General features: G+C 45.7%; 1 protein-coding gene across 7 annotated transcripts in view; it reads right to left on the bottom strand.

The window, feature by feature from the left end:
• The window catches only part of akap13 (A-kinase anchoring protein 13), a 61,589-nt gene that overhangs the window by 21,831 nt on the left and 18,421 nt on the right, over positions 1-21,337 (bottom strand). For all 7 annotated transcript variants that reach the window (XM_063479044.1, XM_063479048.1, XM_063479046.1 and 4 more), the window contains exons 5-13: positions 20,978-21,155; positions 18,548-18,740; positions 16,503-16,722; positions 14,761-15,295; positions 11,156-13,909; positions 9,789-9,838; positions 2,549-2,621; positions 1,311-1,423; positions 68-254 (exon numbers count right to left, since the gene is read on the bottom strand). In XM_063479044.1, the coding sequence (XP_063335114.1) occupies positions 68-254; positions 1,311-1,423; positions 2,549-2,621; positions 9,789-9,838; positions 11,156-13,909; positions 14,761-15,295; positions 16,503-16,722; positions 18,548-18,740; positions 20,978-21,155 (4,303 nt within the window). The remainder of the gene's footprint in view (positions 1-67; positions 255-1,310; positions 1,424-2,548; positions 2,622-9,788; positions 9,839-11,155; positions 13,910-14,760; positions 15,296-16,502; positions 16,723-18,547; positions 18,741-20,977; positions 21,156-21,337) is intronic.

Consider the following 21,337-nt stretch of genomic DNA (forward strand, 5'->3'; position numbering starts at 1 on the left):
CCAAAGAGCTTGTAATTATTAACTTCTTCAAGGAAATAACAGTTTCAAGTATCACTGTGTGCTTTACCTCTGTCCTCCGTTTCTGACATCCAGGACAGTGTGGAGCTCTGAGGGGACACAGCGCCAGATGTGTCCACTGACAAAGCTGCTTTGCTGGGACTGACAGCTTCTTGCATCAGTGCATCACTAGTGGAGGAGTGGGCGCCACAGGCCTGGCTGTCCATGTGCCCAACACCAGTCTGAGGAGCCTCAGGCTGGAGAGAAGAGGAGAAATATGAGGTGGATTTTACAAAAATGTAAACAAACACAAAGCTAGGGCACTGAGACACACACACTCCCTCTCACTGTAGTAGATTTTAGGATATTTTAGAAGCTGGGCATTGGAGTGATTTGAAAGGGCCCTGTAAGAAAAAGTTCTCAGGAAAAGAGCTGAATGTGGTCTGTGGAGGATTATGAGAAAAGCTGGTGGAAAAGGCCTCTTCCAGAAAAAATGAGTCACTGCTCACACTCTGACCAGCTCCAAATATTTCTCTGTGACAGCAGAGAAGTTCTGCTGCACCAAAACTGCTGATATTTTGTATGTGCGCGCGTGTGTAGTTATGGGAGTAAGGAGAACATTGATTATTAACACATGGCAACATTATTTCATACAAATGTCAAACACGTCGTGTGGTCTGATAAGTTTGGATTTCCTTCAGCTGGCGGGGTCAGACTTTGATGTAAACTCCTGCCCAGTATCAGTGGCTCAGGCTGAGGCTGGTGGTGTATGGGTGTGGGGGAGATCTATAAGTCGAGCTATCGCAGCCGATCGTGCCCATCCCTGTATGACCCCAGTGTACCGTCTTCTGATGGCTGCTTCCAGCAGGATAAACAATGCACTTCAAAGCTCAATTGTCTGCACTCAAAAGGTCTCCAAAAACCCAAGAGCCTCTCAAAGCAAAGAAACGACATATTCGTCAATGGCCAAGTCAGTACCCTGATTTCAACTTAACATGCTTTTCAGTTACACAAGATAGAAGTGAAAGATAAAGACCCACAAACAGCAGCTGCTCTACAGTCCTGGCAGAGGATGTTAAAGGAGGAAACACAGCATTTGGTGATGTGCTTGGGTGCTAAACTTCAAGCAGTCACTACAAATTCATTCATTCTTTTAATTAAAATCATGTTTGATTAATTAGGTTTGAGCCTCTGAAACTTTGGACTACGCATAGAAATGTCTGTAATTCCTCAACAGTTAATGTGATATTTCTGTGAAACCCTAGAATTAAAGCTGAAAGTCTGTGTGTGTGTGTGTGTGTGTGTGTGTGTACCTTGTGAATTAGACCATCATCCAGCTCAGGAGTGACGTTCAGGCCATCTTCCACCACCGACTCTCCCTGCACCAAACACAGCGACACACACGTTCCTCGGTCTGTGTGAATATCTGTGAAGAAGAAGAAGGAGGACGGTCAATCACTTCCTGCTGAGTAAGCGCAAGACAACATGAGTTGTCACATTAGAGACTGTGGCATGTTATAGCACTGGTAGAAAGGAAGTTTATCTCATATCACACAAACCACAGAGAAACAGCCTGCCTGTTTCTCTGTGGTTGGTGTGTGAAAGCACACTTTATCTGATAAAGTTTAAAGGTTAAATAAATAAGCAAACATTAAGTGCTCAAGCTTTCCATTTACTGCAATAATAAATTAAAGTTTATGTTCTGAATTGTACCATGTGGCTCAGTGAGTGTTTACACTCATACAAAAATTCGAAATAAAATAATAAAATTAATGTATTAATAACAATCTTTGGTTTTTGCTACTGATAACTCTACTCAAATTATCATTAAATAATAAAATAATCCATTTTAATGCACAGTTTCCCTTACAGGACCTCATCAGAGATGCAGTGAAATCAGTGTTTGCATGCTCCATTCGACACAAAACACATTTAAAACCACCTTCTAGCCTAAAAAATGCCCTGATTCAAGTGTTTCCAGGCGATCATCACACTTCATTATGTTTGATTGATTCAAATGTTACTATGAAATTAAACAGAAATAGCTTGAGCCGTGTTTATTACAGTGGAGCTATTATAAGTGTTTCCACATAATTAATACATCTCTAAGGATATGGTTTAACCTAAGATTATAATGAAATTATACAGAAGTAAACAGTAGCACAAAATGCAGTGTTGTTGCAGTTCCAGTAGCAGTTATTGTTTTGGGGTTTTTTTGACCCACAGCCATCAGTACATCTGTTTCACCAGTATCTATTGGCCTGTAAGATACATTTCAGTCTAATGTTACTCATTAACTTTGTTTTAGAGCCCAATCTTCAAATCTAAGGACACATCCTGATTCAGTTAAAATGCTGACTCATGTGTAAGAGGTTAATAAGGCTTAATGGGCTGCCAGACTAATCACATCACCTGTCTCCATCACATTTTACAGCACGTTAAATACGAGTTCTTGAGGGTTCTGCTCAGCTGTATTAGTAGCAGGTAAACTGGTGTTAAGATCTGGTTACTTCCTTTGAAAATAAGTGGATTGACAGTCTGTCAGCCTTACCTGTACATGGTGTTAATGCGTTGTGTTCAAGACTGGGCTGTACAGGACAGAGCACATGGCTTTCTCGCTGGATCTAACAAAGAAACACAGAGGGAGAGAAAGCAGAATGAGGCTGCTGTTTGCAGTACATGAGTCTTCCTGTAAGGTTCTCTGTGCTGAGCACACAGTATTGTGCTCTGAAACAAGGATGAAGAATTAAGCATCATCCTCAGTTCTTTGCAGAATCTTTCTCTGAGCGTTCTCAGGTGACACAATATGACACTGTCACACACAAACACGGGATCCACGCGTGACTGATGACAACAGCCGTTCACCCACGTACTGTGTGTGCTGCATCTGTGTGTTACATGTTGATCCAACACATAGAGAATGATTGTTCCACACACACAGCAGTCCAGTGTAACATAAGACCGATGTAGGAAGGCTCCTTTACCAGGGTGCAATTCTGCAATTGTTCAAACATCAGCTGCTCTGAACTGCTCAACACTTCCTCCTGGACAACACTTTTCCAGCCTGCATATGTCTTTAGATTTTTAACATTTTGGGCCATCCAGCTGACCAGTTTAGTAGCAATTTCCTTGCTACTAAATATTCCACATTCCACACTGTCAGTGAACTTATGACAAAGTGGGACTGACTGGAACATGAACTCAGTCATGAAGTGGTCGGCCACGCAAGACTACAGATCAGGGTCAGTGGATGCTGAGGTACATAGTGCACAGTCCGCAGCTCTCTGCAGAGTCAATCACTACAGACCTGCAAACTTCATGTGTCCTTCAGATTAGCTCATAAACAGTAAGAGCTTCATGGAATGGGTTTCCACAGCCAATCAGCTGCATCCAAGCTTTACATCAAATAGCACAATGCAAAGAAGTGTTCTCTGGAGTGATGAATCACATGTCTCCATCTGGCAGTCTGATGGAGGAGTGTGGGTTTGGCGGTTGTCAGGACAACGGTACTTGTCTGTCTGCACTGTGCCAACTGTGAAGTTTGGTGGAGAGCGATTATGATGTGGGGCTGTTTGACCTCTTAGTTCGAGTGAAAGGAACACTTAATGCTTCAGCATACTAAGACATTTTGGAAATTTCATGCTCCCAACTTTGTGGGAACAGTTTGGGGATGGTCCCTTCCTGTTCCAAAATGAGTGCATAACAGTGCACAAAGCAAAGCCCGTAAAGACATGGATGAGAGAGTTTGGTGTGGAAGAACTTGATAGACTTTCTTTATACTCGTGGCTTCTGATGGAATGTACAAGTCACAATTGTATGTTTTGTGTTTAGGGTACAGAAATAATCACTGTAAAACTGCACGATGGCGGACTGAACAAAAGACCACAAAGACCTCTCTTCTCTGATTTCATCTTTAAAATAAATGTGCGTGTTTAGACAAAGGCTGACTGAAATCTAAGGGCTGGATATTAATGTGAGTGAAGCAATGAATTGTGTAACTCCTACTACTTTTGTCACTGCTGTAGGCTGGGCCATCGCAGTGATCTCATACTTAGTTGTGTGATGGTTAATCAGTAAAGCCAATGACTCCTTTGTCTCGCTGACGACTGTCTCAATGGATCTGTTGTCTTAGCTCCATGTTTCCTGCACTGTCTATTGTCAACATGCTGCAGAAAAAGATCCACACAAAAGCGCAACTCTCCAACATGTAGGAGACAACAGGCAGCATTTGGCACTCTGCACCCATGCAGCATATGCTGGACAGTTGTTTGGAGGGTGCACACTTGATGAACACTCACTTTAAATCACCAGAGATAAGTACATTTAATGAAATGTATGAAGCATGTGAACTGTTCTACCCCAGTTTAATGAGCTTGAATAATTTACCTGTGCCAAATAAAACATATGTTTGTGTATGTCGACTGGCGATCTGTCCAGCTGATTTGTGTGTGTGATGGTAATTTTCAATCATCTAATGCTTTCAGTGAGTCTGGGAAAGAACATTCCTTTTTCTTGTCTTTTCTCCCCTCGCTCCCAACCAGTTGCAGCAGATGCCCTGTTAGTTAGTTAAAAGTTAATAAAGGACATTGACAGACTACTATTAGCTGTTACAGTCTGTTATATTCTGTCAGTAATAGACTGTTTCTTAATCAGCATGATCAGCATCACAGTTTGTGACACTTTACCACAACACAGATCTGTATCAGGAGCACAGAGCTCTTTCTCACATAGTTGCACAGATCATCTCTCAGGACAGCTGACACAGCTGAGATGCTGTGTGTTAACAGCAGTGCTGTCATCTAATGCTGGGGGCTGTCACAAAGCCTGCTCTGCTCTCTGATCTCTGCTGGGAAGAGCTGATACGTAAGAAGCAAGCCAAACCAGCCCCCGGCAGCAGGATTTCATTTCTGCATCACCAAAGTATGATGGAAGTTGGAGTTCTATTGCTCTGAAAATTCTGTGAATAGGAGTAAAAACAGAGAAATTGTAATGCAAACCATGCTTTGTGTTACCCTCTGTGACAGCATAAAGGCTGTGGGTGTGACAATTCCACACTATCACCGAAACACTGATCATAGTGATATGTACACAAATCTTTGTATATGCGTGTGTTTGCAAAGAAGATGCCAGTGAACATGATGCACACACCCTGCCTTCTTCTCTGGACCACAGCTCATTTAAAATGGACTGAAGCAAAGTAGAAAACTGTTCTGAGGTCAGACCCTTCCAGATTGTTTTTGGAAAACATGGGCACCACATCCTCCTGACTAAAGACCAAAGGAATTGGCAACTGGCACATCTGGAAAGGCTCCATCAATGCTGAAAGGTACAGACATGTTTTAAACCAACACATAGTCCATCCAAATGACACCTTTTTTAGACGACCCTCCATATTTTGCATAACAATGCTAACCCATGTATGGCATCTGTTAAAGGATGGCTTTGTCGGAGAAGAGTCCGGATGCCTGCACTCAGGACCCTCACCAACTGAGAACATCTGGAGCATCATGAAATGAAAGAAGAGACAAAGAAGAAGAAGAAGCCAGGACAGCTGAGCAGCTAGAATCCTCTATCAACAACATCCCTCTCCCTCAAAATAACTGGCAGGTCTAAGACTTTCTACAGCAGATGAACAGTATCTGAAAGTCATGTCTTTAAGAAACAGGAAAAATCCTGTTTCTTAAAGACATGACTTTAAGTCATTTGCACAGAACATTTCTGATGAGGCTTCAGTGAACAGGAGATGATCAGAAATGTTCTGAGTGGAGGAGCGGCTATCAAGAAGCCATTTTTAATGAAGGGAAACAGGAAGCAAAGGCTGAGGTAAACTACATTATACAAGAACTGAACTGAAAATCAGTGGCAACAGGTCTGATGGAGTGATCAACCCAAATTCGACTTTTTTAGTGTGAGTTAGAATGGAAGAAAGTGATTCTGTGGACAGGTGTCCTTCAACACACTGACAGTTTAGATCATGAGTATCTGTAACTCACTGATTGTCATGTGTGTGCCACATCTGTGGGAGCCACAATTCTTGCTTGCTGTAGGGGATCAAATACTTCAATATTTCATTCAGTGACACGCAAATTCATATTCTGTTCCCTCCATTAAAATGACTCTGCCATAAAAGGGAAGTAAAAAAAAGGGGAGTGTTCACTTTTTTGTAAGTGAGCAAACTTACAAATTCAGCAGGAGATTCCAGAATTATTTCCCTGAGTGTATCTACAGAGGAGGGCAGGACAGAGGGTCCAACAGTGAGTGTCTGCAGTAAAACATGGTGGAGGCTCAGTCATGGTTTGGGCTGCATTTCAGCCAGTGGTGTTCGACATCTTCGATGGAATTATGAATGCAGAAAAGTACCAACAGATTTTGGTCCACCGTGTAAAAACATTTGTAGAGAATCTGACTCGCAGCAGCTTCATTTTATGTAAATACAACAATGATCCCAAACACACTGCAAATATAGTAAAAAGCATTCCTGGAAAGAAAAACACAAAGTGGAACACCATCAGTTATGGACTGGTCTCCCCTGGATCCCGGGCATCAAGATGATTGAAGCAGTGAGGTCTTAACAGAACAAAACAAAAGGAAGGCAACATTCAAAGAAGAGCTTTGAATGTGCTTCATGAAGCTTGAAGAACGCCCTCAAGACTACTTACAGAAATGACAGAAATCTGCCTCAGAGAGTTCAGACTGTGCTGAAGATCAAAGGTGCTGAAGATCAAAGGTACCAAATACTGAGTCTGAAGCTCATTAGAAGTGTACAAACTCTGTTTTTACACACAGTGGAACACCATCAGTCATGGACTGGCCTCCCCCGGACCCCGGAACATGCATATATTTACATGGACGTTCGCTCATGTTTATAAATCACTGCACAGATTTCCTAACAAAATATAAAGAAATGAGGCATGGCTCAAGGCTTTTGCACAGCACTGTATATAAAGTACATATATGAAGGCCAGCTAAGACATGAGTGACTGCAGGACTCTCAGCCATCAAATCACCAGCTGTTTCCTACCTTAATCAACAGCACATCCACAGTGGGCTCTCCTTTGGCACAGAAGCTGTACCGTCGCCTGTGCCTCTCATACATGCTGCCAGTTTCACCCTCAGCTGCTAACAATCCAGGTCTCACACACATGCTGATAGCGAGACATACTGCAGGCAAAAGCTCAGCTATCGCCCCGCTCTCCACTGTCTGTCCCGACTGCAAATCTGTCACAGCAGCAATGATGGAAACAGCCGAGGGAGGAGTACGAAGGAAAAAGGTCCAAGTGGAACTTTGTGCAGTTACAGGCAGCTGATTTACTTGAGGTGAAACGAGAAAACTTCACAAAACAAGAAAACAGTTAGTATATCCAATTAGCGACATGAGAAGAGGGAATCCAAACCAAATCCACTTAAACAAACGGTGAAAGAACAGCTAATGCAGATCAGTGTGCTTCTACTCAGAGTAATCCTCTACAGCCTGCGAGCTCTGACGAGGAGACTTCCTGCACACATCTGTTTATAACACCAGCCCCCTCTCCATCCCTCCTATCCACCCTCTTCCTTTTTCCTTCACCGCCTTCATCCCTCTCTCTCTGTCCACTCCCTCCATCAAAGGAGCCAAATAAGAGCAGCAGAAGTGGATAAATAGTGGTGACTATGCCCTGTGCTGAGTGACCGTGATGGTGTGATAATGTCATATGTGCCACATCAGGGTGACGTAAACATGGAAAAACAGACACCTGCAGTCAATGCCACTGTAAATGGATGAGAGGAGGAGTACACCAGGGACAGGCCGCCAATATGTTGCAAGGCTAACACAAAGAGACACACAACCATTCACACGTACTGGACATTTTCAATCACAGTTAACCCACATGCAGACCTGTGACACACACCCACATATGTACACACAGAGCACACAAACAGGCTTGACATCAGAGCGCTCGCTCAACACTGCACCAGCACACAGTTCTCGTGCTGAAGTTACAAAAATAAAGAAATCAAATTCATTTCTGGCATGCCTCATATTTTCAGTATTTGCTTTTTCACACTACAGTTCCCACAATGCTTTGGGTACACCTTGGGCAAAAAAAATGTGCAGTATAATAGATAAGTTGGTTGAAAAACAACACGTGTTTGTGCATGTGTGTGCATATGTGTGTGTGCATATGTGTGTGTGCATGTGTGTGTGTATGCGTGTGTGTGTTTGTTGCTGATAAGATGATGAAAGTCATTTTTAATAAATTAATGAACTCTCTCAACAACACAGAGCTAACTTATAGTCAGTAAGTGCAAGAAATCAGCACCACCTGTGACCAATCAGCAGCACACAAACACAGCAGTAACCACGGTAACAGCCGAACACCACCCAGCTCTGACAGAGTGAGAGACGGTCACATCTGGAACTTTTTATACCTACTGAAACCACACGGGGGCAACAAAGAATACCCGAAAATGAGTGAGTTCCTACAGACACACACACTGCATCAGAGAGCACACAAAGACAACACAGGGTTCAATTTTCAATTGAATTCAGTTTTATTTATATAACGCCAAATCACAACAGCAGCCACCTCCAGGTGCTTTATACTGTTAGGTATAGACCCTACAATAATACAGAGAAACCCCAACAATCAGACAACCCACTATGAGCAAGTGCTTTAGTGATAGTGGGAAGGAAAAACTCCCTTTTAACAGGAAGTAACCGCCAGCAAAACCAGACTCAGGGAGGGGGCGGCCATAAGCTGCGACAGTTGGGGACGATACGAGGAAGACAGGAAAACTTGTTGCAGGAATAGCTTCAAGATCAACCCAAGACAGTGATGCAGAGAGCACTCCCATCACCACAGAAAAGCTTCCTCGTGGAATAAAGGTGATAAAGATGGTCACTTCACTACAGGGTTGAGAGGGTCAGGATTTTCCTTTAATTTGTCACCGAGCCGTACGTGTAAGATGTGAGACTGTATCAGCTCTGGCCTGACTGCACTAACAGATCTGTTAACAGAGGTTAGCAAACCTGCTACCTGCTACCATTAGAAAGTTGCACAAACATGATTCAATAAGTGATTTCAAAGTCCTATGATCACTTTTATGGAAAATAAATAAAAGAACAAAGTGGCAAACATCTGAATCAAACACATGGAAATCCAGCAGTTTCTCTAAGACTCCAAACTCGACCTGCTCATCTTCTCAACAAGGTAGCAAAGTTTTACATGAACGCAAATAAAGCAGGGTCTCCTATACCGCTCTGTGTACTGTACCTCCCTCTTCCGTCCCTCCCTGACTCTGACATTACACTGCAAACACCCCAGGGCAAGGTCTCAAGGTTCCCATGCCTCCCACTGTGACCTGCAGCTCTATGATACCAAACAGTGCGTCATCAGGAGTCATTAGAGAAGGATTTACATGGTGTCAGAGGTGACCGCGGCCTGGCCCGCTCTGATCTAACCCCAAAACCACAGAGAGCAAAACTAATGTTCATATGTACTGCAGGAAGGAGAGAGGAGGTGGGCTTGTGGGACCTGAGTGTGGCACTGAGCTGGTGTATTTGTCTTAGCTGCTCGGTCTCCGTGCTCCCTTGTCCGCTCTGTCAAATAACAGGGTTTTAAGGGGGTGGAGCCTTAACTTACTCTCCAGAAAGTCTCAGTACTTCACTCCTGCAAGAGCCTGCAATGATCACATCACATCTAGCCAGCTGCTTCGCAAAACGTTGACAGGTTCAGTGTATGCAGGTGAGACAATAGGACAGACTTGCCTGTGACATCATGAAACAGTCACTCCACTGAACAGCAGCTCACCTGCAGAGTGTGTGCGCTGTCCCAGCCTCTCTGCTCCTGCTCTGCTGCTCCTGCACACGACAGAAAACACCATCAGGTTAGCGTGGACACTCACTGGCTTTGAAAAACGCATCAGCCAGCTACAATATCATCCACAATACACAGAGCACAGCTAAATTTAGAGGGTGGTGAATCAGTGATGAGAACAACAACATGAGGTGGTAGGATCAAACAGGCCAGTCATTGCACACACATTAACTCCAAAGCCTCTGAAAACAAGGAAGTGATGTCATTGTTCCAGGAAGAGCAAACACTTCACTGAAAAGTGATCAAGGTGTGTGTTTTGTATGTAAGGAACAAAACTGCAGTGGTAGGCACACGTAAATGCTAGGTTCTCTCTGTCTCTCTGAATTATTAGCCTGGGCCTCTGTCAGCTAGCTCTGGTGCTAATGCTAGTTGGGCCTCAGCACTGGTCAGGTATGTTTTTAAAGTGCGAGTGCTTGTATTAACTTAGCGTTGAATAGTATAATACTCGTTTAATGTCCCGCTGTCCTTCGTGGCCTTTGCTCAATGGATCAGAATCTGGATTGGACACACACACACACACACACACACACACACACACGCACGCGCACGCACGCACACGCACACACACACACACACGCACACACACACGCACGCACACACACACGCACGCACACACACACACACGGGAACAGAACTCATACCACAACCATATTTCCACCTACCTCTAGTTTTACATGTAACTGTTATGATGTTGATTACATCATCACGTTTCCTGGATACAATGCAAAATATAAACAGTGCCTCCGAAACCAAAAAAAGCTAATGCTTACTAACACCGCCACCATCACAACACACACATACACACACACACACACACCACACACACACCTTTTTTGGCCTGCTTCCACTCAGTCTCATTAAGAATGGAGGAATGTCGTAACTGATGCGTTCCAGTCACTCCTTCATCAGACCAGGAGAGAACTATGGAAGACTTTCACCGTCTCAATCAAGTATTGAACACTATGACTGCTCATGTGACAGCTCTTTCCAACACTAACTCATCTTTTCAAAGAGTAACTAGACCATAGACACACTCTTCAAAGGTTAAAAAGAATTTTAAAGAACATTTATGTCAGTCTAATGAATGTGGAATGAGATATTTTTGCTATGATGATTCTGTTGAAGCAAAGGAAGAGGTTTGTGGGGGAGAGGAGGATGAATGATGGTGCACAGGAAGGTGACGAGGACAGGAAATAAAAGAGATCAAAGTGACAATAAGAGACATGAACAAAGATGTGAGTGGGTGTGTGTGTGTGTGTGTGGGGGGGGGGGGGGGGGGGGGGGGGGGTAGATGGAGTTACCTGTGTGGGATGTGTCCTTCACTGTGAGCTTCTCCACTTCTCCTCCTTTCTCCACCGTATCCAGCCCTTCAAATACACCATCCTCAGGGTTCACACAGACACAGTCATGAGCTTCTCTTTGGTTTGTGCCACCGTCAGCTTCAGGATGGCTTGCAGTAAGACTATTGCCATTTGCTGATGACAGAAGTTCAGCTGATTCCACAGGAGCAGTAGTTTCCTGTGGAGTGGGACTAGCTAGGGAAGCTGGGTTACTGGGGGTAACAGGAAGTGCTGAACCACTCTGATGTGGCACTATAGCCAGCTGTGGCTGGCTCTCCTTTCCTGGAGTGTGAGAGTATGAGGCTGACAGGTCTGCACAGCACTCACTATCTTCTGATCTATCCTGCCACTCAGCATCTCTGCACTCCACAGAGTGACCGGCGTCTTGATCGGGGATCTCTCTAGTTTGAAAGTGCTGCTGTCCATCTCCCTCTTCAGGACAGGCAGCCTGATCTTTGGGCTCTCTGTGCTCTGTGAGCAGTGGATTCTGACAGTGGGACTGGCTCTCTCCGTCTGCCTTAGCTGTCATCACCTCTGGCAAAGGTTTGTTATCTTCTTCTTTAGGTGGTGAGTATGTAAAGACTTTGCTGTGCAGACTTTCTTTTTGAATTTCCTCTTTGGGCTGTTTTGGTAACTGAAGAGCTTCAGCAGATGAAGGCAGGTCACTGATAGCCTGATCATCTGTGTTAGTTATACAAGGTATCTCTGCAGAAGGCGCTTCCTCTGCTGTGTGAACACACACTTGTCCTATGGAGGTGCTGTGGTTAGTGAGGTGAGAGTGAGAGTGAGAGTGTGCTGCAGGCTGGTTTTCTGTGTCAGCTCTGGCGATCAGCTGTGGAGCCAGCTGTGAGCACTGAGCCGTGCTGAGGCCGACTGCACCGCTCCCCTGTGCTAATGATGGACTGGTTCCTGCTTCTTTGCCAGCACACACTTGACTCTCTGACATATTGTCTACTAAATGTTGGCTAACTTCTATGCTAACCACTGCTGATGCTATTGCTACTGCTACAACAGCTACTGCTGCAGCAACCACATCTTCATCATAGTTCTGCTTCACCGCTCGCCCTCGCTCCATGGAGCACGCCTCTGTGGCACTGTCCTCGTCGCCACTCTGGCTTCTTTCCTCAACTCCTCCCTCTACGCCCACCCACATGTCATGTCTCATTTTCTCCGTGTGCTGCTGACCTCTCAGCATCTCAGGGGCCAAACAATGCTTTAAATATTCCCTTGCAGTGCTCTCAGTGCTTCCTTCCCGAATGTGAAGGGGAGCAACATCCGCTCTATCGTCAGCTGGTACAAAAGCAGCTTCTGTGGGACGCACAGATTCAACAAGTCCTGCTGGTGTTCCTGTGGGATCCACAGAGTGTCCTGGCTTTTCCTCCCTGAGCTCTGTATCCTCCAACTGTTTAACAAATTCCTTTGGATACTTGGAGTTCGCCAACTCGATCTGGATCCCAGATTCTGTGGCTGTACAAGTAACGATCAGATCATCGTTTGGTGGCAGAACCTTAAGATCAGCATTATCCGGTGCTGGCTGGACAGGAATGGCAGGCATCTGTGATTCCAGCTCTCCAGGGTCACGTCCTTGTGTTGCCTCCAGCTGCACACTTGTATTTATCTTTATGTCCACCGTACTGACGTCTGCTTCACCGAGTTCTGAGCTCACAGTCTCATCCTCCGATGAGTCCTTTCTTCTTTCTGTGTGTGAAGCTGTAACTGGAGTGGAGTGTGCTGTCAGATGCTCAGTGTGACTGAGCTCTTCAGCCATGAAACCAGAGTCTGAGGTTGTAACATCACCGCCAGCTCCACAAGCGCTGCGGGCCTGGATCTCCGTGTGGCCGGGTAGGTGCATGGCATCGTCATCAGCTTCCTGCTTCCGGGCCGGCTCAGAATCAGGGAGGCAGCAACCGTCTGTCCTCCCAGTCTGCGTCTGTGACTGGATGCCGGGGTCTGTTGCTTCTTGGCTTTCTGACTGAATCTCTGTGTGACCCTGAGATTCTGTACTAGAGCAGGAGCTAAGTTTGGCTTCTCCACCTCCTCTCTTCCCCCTCTTCTTTCTCCTGCGTTTTTTGCTCGTTGCTAGTTTTTCTCCTCCCTCTTCAGCGCCTGCCGTTTCACAAATCCTTCTGCTCAAACTTGTCTCTCTGTTACTGGCCTCTTCTCTGTCTCCTTCCACTCCTGCCTTCTTCCAGTCTGACCTAACTTCCTCCTCTCGCTGCACTTCCCGTCTTTGTGCGTATGGCCCATGTGATAGCGCTGGCAGGTTTCCAGCAGCATGTGACTGACTAGGAGCTGCAGACAGAGCCTGCTCTAACAGCTGTGGAGAACTAAGACCTAAAGCTTGAGGTGAGCTCGTATCGCAGTTTCTCTTCTGTGTCACTCCTTGCTCCTGCTGTCCGGGGATTCTCTCACCCGTGGTGCCACTGTCGTACCAGACTGACTGCGAGTTCACTTCTGTTCTCCTGGAATCTTCACTGGAAACTTGTCCGAAGTTTTCTTCCTCATACCAGATGGTTTTTCCTGCTGCTTCTGGTCCCATTCTGCTTCCGGTCCAGCCTCCATCCCGCCATAACACTCTCCTGCCTTTCCTTTCAGCATGTGTGGACTCGGGGCTGGCTCCCGTGTCAGATGAAGGACTTTTCTCCATAGTGCCGACTGGGCTTGGCTCCTCTTGCTCTGTCTGACTGTCCTGGGACTGCTCCTGACCCATGGCCACTGAAATGAGACGAGCAGATTAGGGACTGCAGAACAAACAGGTCTATCACAGCTTAACTCTTAACTCTTACTCATCAAATGGATTACTCTGATCTGGATCACACACCCAGCCCAGACATTACACACCACAGCTGCATGCCGAACACATGAAACAGTCCCTGACCTGCCAGCTCAGGTCTGTGATGTCAGATGGAGCGGTTAATAGTTTGTTGAACCCCGCCTAAAACAGACACACTGCATCTGCTGCAGTGAGAACAGGCCTGACACAGACTACCTGCAACGCTGTGATAAACCGCAACTTCAGACAGAGGCGAGCAGACTGATGATGAGCTGGGATGGATTTCTGACTGACCTGCTGAACCTCATTTTCCTTCCTTCATGTATCTCAGACTGCAGCAGGTTTTGTCTTTAGTGATGACAACACAATCCCTACACAACAACAACAACGCCTTAAAGAACTCATCTTTAATGTGAGCTAACAAACAACCACCGGGCTCCTTCAGCTCTGTGGAGTTTGGATCTTACTGCTCATCATGTCTCTATCTGAGCAAGCTGTTTGCAGAGGAAACAGGACCAAACACACACACCTCAGAAAAAACCCCATAAACATGAAAAAGCTCAGATACTGTGTTTGTATGCACGTTTTCATCAAACAGCAGTTTGCACAGATGTCTCGTTTGTTACTCTTTGAGTCTTTAAGTAACTAAACAGCCAGAAACTCACAAGCTCATGCTTCCTTTTCTTCTTCTCTCTGCACAGCCTGCACTTGTTGTTAAAGAGCGTTTAGTTATTGCCTACACCTCAGACGACGCACAGCACAATAAAGTTGTGTATTCAGTTACAGGACGTACCTGTCCCATCTGCAGCTGATTCCACTGTGATTTCTGCGCTGACACTTTGTGTGTCTCTTCCTGTCTTTGACACCAGCTTACGCATCGGCAGCTCCACTTCCTGTTTCTGGCCTTCCTGTTTATCTACGACACTGGCCGTAGGCAAGGCAACCACCTTCCTGCCAGCACACTTCCTTTCAACACCTGGTCCCAATACTGGCCTTATGGGTGATGGAGTTTCTTGTGTTCCTCCGACATTAGTCACAGTCACCACTGCTCGTTGTCTTGGTGAGAGAGTTCCACTTCCTGTTGCCATGCGGGGCCTCCGTGCACTTTCTCGGCTCTGGTTTCCTGAAGACTCTGCTGCAGGTCTTGTGACTTTGGCGGTTCTCTTTTTGTTTTTCTTGTTCCTCCCAGTGCGGGCAGCTGCTGTGCCCTGGTGTTCCCACCCTTTTTCCTCTCTTTGACAAAGACCTCCACCGGTACAGGATGTTTGACTGACAGCAGCCGAGTCGTCCCCTTGTGTTCTCTCCTCCAGCGAGTGGAAGCCTGAACTCTGAAAAAAGGAAAAGAAATACAAATGAATCATATATGGAAACATGCAGAAATGACCCACTAAGCAGTTTAGCACATTGTTTGTGCAGTATGTGTGAAAGCTCTCAGACAACATTAGCAGATGGATAAATGTTACCTGAAAGGGTGATCGAAGCTAATCTCAAAACTAACAAAAGACTGACGTACAAAAGAGTTGATCTGTCACAGCCATCAGTGCCTACAGCTGCTGATAGTCATACAGCTCACCCACTCATTAAGGAAACGAAGGCTTCGCATGCCTACCACAGCAACCCACTGTATGTGGAACTGATCCCTACACTGCAAACAAGCCATCTTGGCTATCCACTCACATGTTTAGGCTAGCCATGAACTGTCAGGTGAGCTGCATAAAGTAGGTTTAAAACCTGAAGAAGAAAGGAGACATGGGAATTTTAATTTCATTTGGCCTTCACTCCTCTGGCTGACAGACCTGCAGGAAACAGCAGGTCACAGTCCAGCTTCTCACTCTTCTGGTCTGACTGTGACACCTGCTGGCTGGGACAAAGTACTCTGTTACTTCAAGCTTTCCTGTAAGGTTTTCCACTGGGTGTCTTATTGTTTTATTCACCATCCTCATTACCACTTCAGATTTTTATTACCGTTTCATAGAAACCATGACGCATGCCACATATGCCACACCTGTGCAGTATAAACAGCTTAATGCTCCTCTGCTGGTCACCTGTCTAGGACGGCTGGCTCTGTATTAGCAGCACAGCCCATATTTATGCAAGCTCACTTTGTATCCTGGAAATGATGCATGTGTGAGCATGTTGAGTGCTGGGAGTTTCCCTTTGACCTCATTATCCCATTGTCATATTACAGACACTGCTTAATAGCATCGCTACTCACCAAGTTACCCTATAAAAAGTTCACACACACACACACACACACACACACACACACACACACACACACACACACACACACACACACACACACACACACACACACACACAGCTATGACAATTAGAATCTAAATACAATAATGAATGAAAGCCTCATGCAGCTACAAAGTAGCAAAGAAACAAGCCAAATTCCATCAGCAGCCAGGAACAGGAAAGAGCTGCGACAGCGGAGGATGAAGAGGAGGAGCAGACGTGCTGCACAGTAATGGTAAAAAACAGCAGCAGTCTTTCTGCACACTGTGACTGTTGATGTTATCTACTCACCACGGTGGATTTGTGACCCTCCATCAGCCTCCTCAGCTCCATCACTTCCTCTGATAAACAGCAGCGCCCCCTGCTGTCTGTCCCTATGTCCCCCTCCCTCTGCAGGAGGAAGGTTAGGGTGTAGGTACCTACACTGGCATGGTACTGAAACACTTGACCTTTGGGGTAGCGCTGCAGTGTCTCCTCAGCTTCCGCTTGAACATCTGGGAGTGTTGCATAGCTGCAATGACAACAACAACAAAAAAAGAGTTTTCTTGGTTTCCTCTGCAGTGCATGTGCACAGATCCAGATACCAGGATAGCAGGAAACACAGAGAAATACAACCCCAGGGCTCCTACCTGTTCACAGGAATGATTAGAACAGAAAGTAAAGTCACAATGAGGGAGGAGCTGAATCAGGAAACTGTACAAAAGCTCAAATAAAGACACACTTCACCTCCTGTCTCTGAGACACACAACTCATCCATGCCCTCCCTAAAGAGGAGGAGCCCTAACCATGCAGCCAGATCACATCACAGAGCTAAAAGCTACTGAGACACACACACACACACACACACACACACACACACACTTCGATGTGTTGTGCTCTTCTCAGGGACAAAATGAATGCCTCATGTTTCTGTGAACTCTGCCAGCTCCCTCCCTCTGATTCAAATACACAAACATTTTCCAGGAACTTGGAACATTGCTGCTGGGACAGGATCTGATCTCTAACTCTCTAACAGGGGCCCAAACATGTTGTTATCATGTATGTGTGTGTTTGTGTTTGGGAGAGCGGGGTCTTGCATCTACTGCTCGTCTCTTTCCTAGCACTGACTTTCTGACCCCATCAACAGGAAATCACAATCACCTGCTCTCTGATGCCTGCTGCAGGTGTCTGTCTGTTTTATATGCTGCTATTGTTGTTGTACAGTCATCTGCAATACTGCCACCTACTGGGCTAGTATATATGTATTTAGTTCTGCTGTTCTGTGCAAAAATGACGCCCTGCTCTCTGATGAATGTGCTGGGGGATAAAAGTTCTGGGTACTCTGTGTGTTTGAACACAGCTATGAACACATCATTGTCACCACGGCTTACTGCCTCACAGCCACAATGGCACTCGTGCATACACTGTGGTAACTGTGGCCTGGAAAACAGATGTTTTGAAAATGAAAAACAGTAAGGTGGGGCAACGGCACAGTTTTAGGTGGGGTTTGTTTCCTCCAAACAGTCATTTAATGCAACGCTTCAGTTCACCTGCAGACATCCAGCTGCACTGTCTCGTCCTCATCGGTGACGGAGCTGTGAGAGGCCTGGGCACACAGCAGCAATAACACAGCACCAAACTGTGTCCTCAGCTGCTACAGTCTTTGCACCACCCATTCAGTAAAGCTGCTGAGGCTTTGAAAAGGGACCCAACACTTCATCCAAAGCATGAGCTAAAAACACTAACATCATCTCTAGCTAACATCTGTGGTGCTGCACATATTCACTGGATCCCTTTTTAATATATTAGGAGCTTGTTAGTGGAGCTCAACAGGACAATAGGATTAGTGGCCACACTGAAGACTGAGGGCAGCAGCGATGAACACACTGTCCGATCACAACACAGGACAAAACACACACAGTCCTGGTTCCTTCCAGCTCCCAATGGCGGCCACCAAAGTTTTCATGCCTTTAAAAATACTAATAAAAATAAGAATAATCTCCATATTTCTCTGGCACTGAATGAAAACCAGATTTACTGAAGACAGTTCTATTTCTATTCAGTTTTATTCACAGCAGCAGTTACCTCAACGTGCTCTGTATTGTAAAGACCCACAGAGAAACCCCCAACAATCAAAAAACCCCATTTGAGCAAGCATTTGGCAGCAGTGGGAAGGGAAAACTCCCTTTTAACAGGAAGAGCCCCTCAGGGAGGGGCAGCCAATTGGACCCCTGCTGTGTGCCGGAGTGTGTACAGAAGGGTGCAGAATGTTGTCATTGTGTTTCAGTTCCCAAGCTTCTTGATGAACTCCCCTGAGCTTTAATCTCAGTTAGTACCCGTTAATGAGCAGTACTCACTGTGTGAAGAGCTCCAGAAATGGCTGCTTCCCTCTGCTCTTTGCAAGACATGCTGGAGCTGAACCCTGAGTGTTCGTCCTTCGCAATGCCTCCTTCCCTGCGGGCTGCTGCAGGAGGAATGCTGGTGCAGTCTTCAGACCATGACTGGCTGCGAGCTGCAGCAGGCTGGAGGGCTGCTGGTGCTCACACACAGCTGGAGAAGAAGAAACAAGAGAAAATGTGATGGTTGGATTCAACTGAAAACAGAACAGCTCCTGGTGGACAGAAAAGAATAGAGTAAGGGTGGCTGTAGCTCAGAAGTTAGAGCACGTCATCTGCTAATTGGAAGGTTGGTGGTTTGATTCCTGGCTGCTCCAATCTGCGTCCCAAATATCAGCCTGCGTGCCAAAGTTGGGCAACATACTAACAACCTAAAGTTGTTCCATGAACATCTGTGAATGTTAGAAAGCACTCATATAGAAAAATGTGCTTGGGTGAATGAGGCATTTTGTATAAAACGCTTTGAGTGCTCTGATAGAAATGCACCATATAAGAGCCGGCCCATTTACCACTAACTCTGTATCTTTAAGAGACGTGTGTGTGATGAAATGTCTGAAAACAACAAGCAGAAATAGTGAAAAGGAAATGTATGTGGGTCATGTAGCAGTGCTTAGAGCATCAGGGGGGCTGCCAAACAGCAGCAAAAACAGACTTGCCTCATATTTAGTGGACCTAAAAGGCTTCATGAAATGTTTAAAGCTTCAGTGGGCAGAAAAGTACAAACACTAAACCAATCCTGACTTAGACTGTAGTGAAGATTATAACAGCAATTTAGTGCTGACTGGAAGTCACGCAGCAGGACACGACGCTCCGCTCAACAGTGACGTTCAGTGTAAACAAGGAGAACAAGGGTGCTTTTGTCTCCATTCATTCAAACTTTCATTATTAAAGCTACAAAATCATCCAACGAACCATCTGACATTAGAGAAATCTCACTGTTAATGGCAAAGTTGAGGTATTTCGGTAGGAAAACCTGATCCATGCATCCAAGATAATTCACGCACATTCATCATGTGTAACAAGCTTGGAGCACGCAGGTGGCATTCATTGTGCACACTCTGCACGACTGTCATGAAGTGAGTTGGGTGATTCTGAAGAGTCCTTAGTGAGCTGTGTGTGATGTTTGAGGACCACTGCTGGTGCTGTAACACAGAAAAACCTGCTTGCTCTGCTTGTGTTTACTGTTATAAACAGAGACTTTTCCTTCTGGCAGAGTGACACGCAGACTGACTGAACACGACTCAAACCTCTGTTTGCATTCTCCTCAGCCTGCTCTTGTGACCTTTTATAGAAACAAGTCTAAAAGTTTAGCTTTATTATCCAAGTGGCCTCCAACTAGGCCTTCACTGCAGTCCCTGAGTCCCTCTGGACAGTGTGTGTGCTGCTGGTATTTGGATTATTTTAATGCAATTATCTATTAAATAATATAGTTTCAAGTGCAGTTAATTGTGCTAACAGACCATATGAAAAGGCTGTGCTTCAGTTTTGGTGGATGTTAGCAGTTATCTGTGATGCATTCATACAGCCCATGGATGCAGCTCATTAAAATCTCCATCCTCTCGTCACAGTATAGAGACTTCTGGCCGCAAAATCAAGATGATACCAGCTCAAGTTTTTAAAAAGGTAACTTCACAAACCCATGGCTGTGGCTACTCTATGTCCATATCTTCTTCATAGGTTACCAATGAGCTGAGGGTGCAGATTACGGCCACAGGACTTTGTCAGTGGCGTCTGTGAAGTTGCACAGCACTGGGTGTGAGCCACCAACCACAATGGCACCTGCACACCACCACAGGGAGACATTCTGGACATGTCCAGCTGGGAGGAGAGCACAGGCAGACAAAGATTATGCTGCAGGGATTACATACCCCTTATAATCTGGAAGCACATGGGCTCCCCATGGAGAGGAAGTAACTTGTGGGTGGGACACCTGGTCTTCTTTGGTTAAGTGCTATGTTGGTGCATACTGAGATAAAACCCCTGTGCTAAAAGATGTATGAGGATCACAAGGTTCAGCTTCCTCAGACCGGCGTGGCTGCTAATCAAACGTGTGTAGTGCATGTCTGCAGGTGGAACCAGATAAACCTTCATAATATCCTGCTAAACGTTCTGAAGCTGGGACACTGTGTTGTGGGTTCTGGCTCGGCACCTTGGTGAATACAAAAAAAATTAAATAGCAAACCTTTAAAACTACACAATATGAATGTTCGACATAGCAAATGCCATCTGAGCTGGAAAAATCCGTCACAGTCTGAGAACTGAAGCTAACAGGGAGAAGACTGACCCTGCAGGGGCAGCCTGTACCTGTCTGTTCTCAACCTCTTCCAGGTGAGGCTGACTCTCACTGCAGTAGTTTGCACAGAAATCCACAGCAAAGGCATGCTCACTCACCAGGGCAGCTGCTCCAAAATGAGGCGACATCCATCCGTGTGTCGGGTCTGTTCGTGTCCGTCACTGTGACCGCTCCCTTCTGCACATCTGTGTGTGTGCTGCAGGGTGCTTGTGGTGCAGTCCTGTGGTGAGGCTGGCTGACATGCTTCAGCGCCAGGCTCTCAGCTTCTTCTGGACTCTACCACACAAACAGAGGCACACTGCTCTGAGCACTTCTTCAAAACTCTCAATCTCTGAGTTTCCTTCTAAATACCAGCAGCTTCAGGACCCCTCTGTCTCTTCTCACTCACCTGCTCCCGGTTCAGTAGGAATGCTTCTGTGTGCTGCACACCACACACTGCAGTCATCATTCAGATACAC

The sequence above is a fragment of the Pelmatolapia mariae genome, linkage group LG7 (assembly GCF_036321145.2).
Source record: "Pelmatolapia mariae isolate MD_Pm_ZW linkage group LG7, Pm_UMD_F_2, whole genome shotgun sequence".
NCBI classification, from domain to species: Eukaryota; Metazoa; Chordata; class Actinopteri; order Cichliformes; family Cichlidae; genus Pelmatolapia; species Pelmatolapia mariae.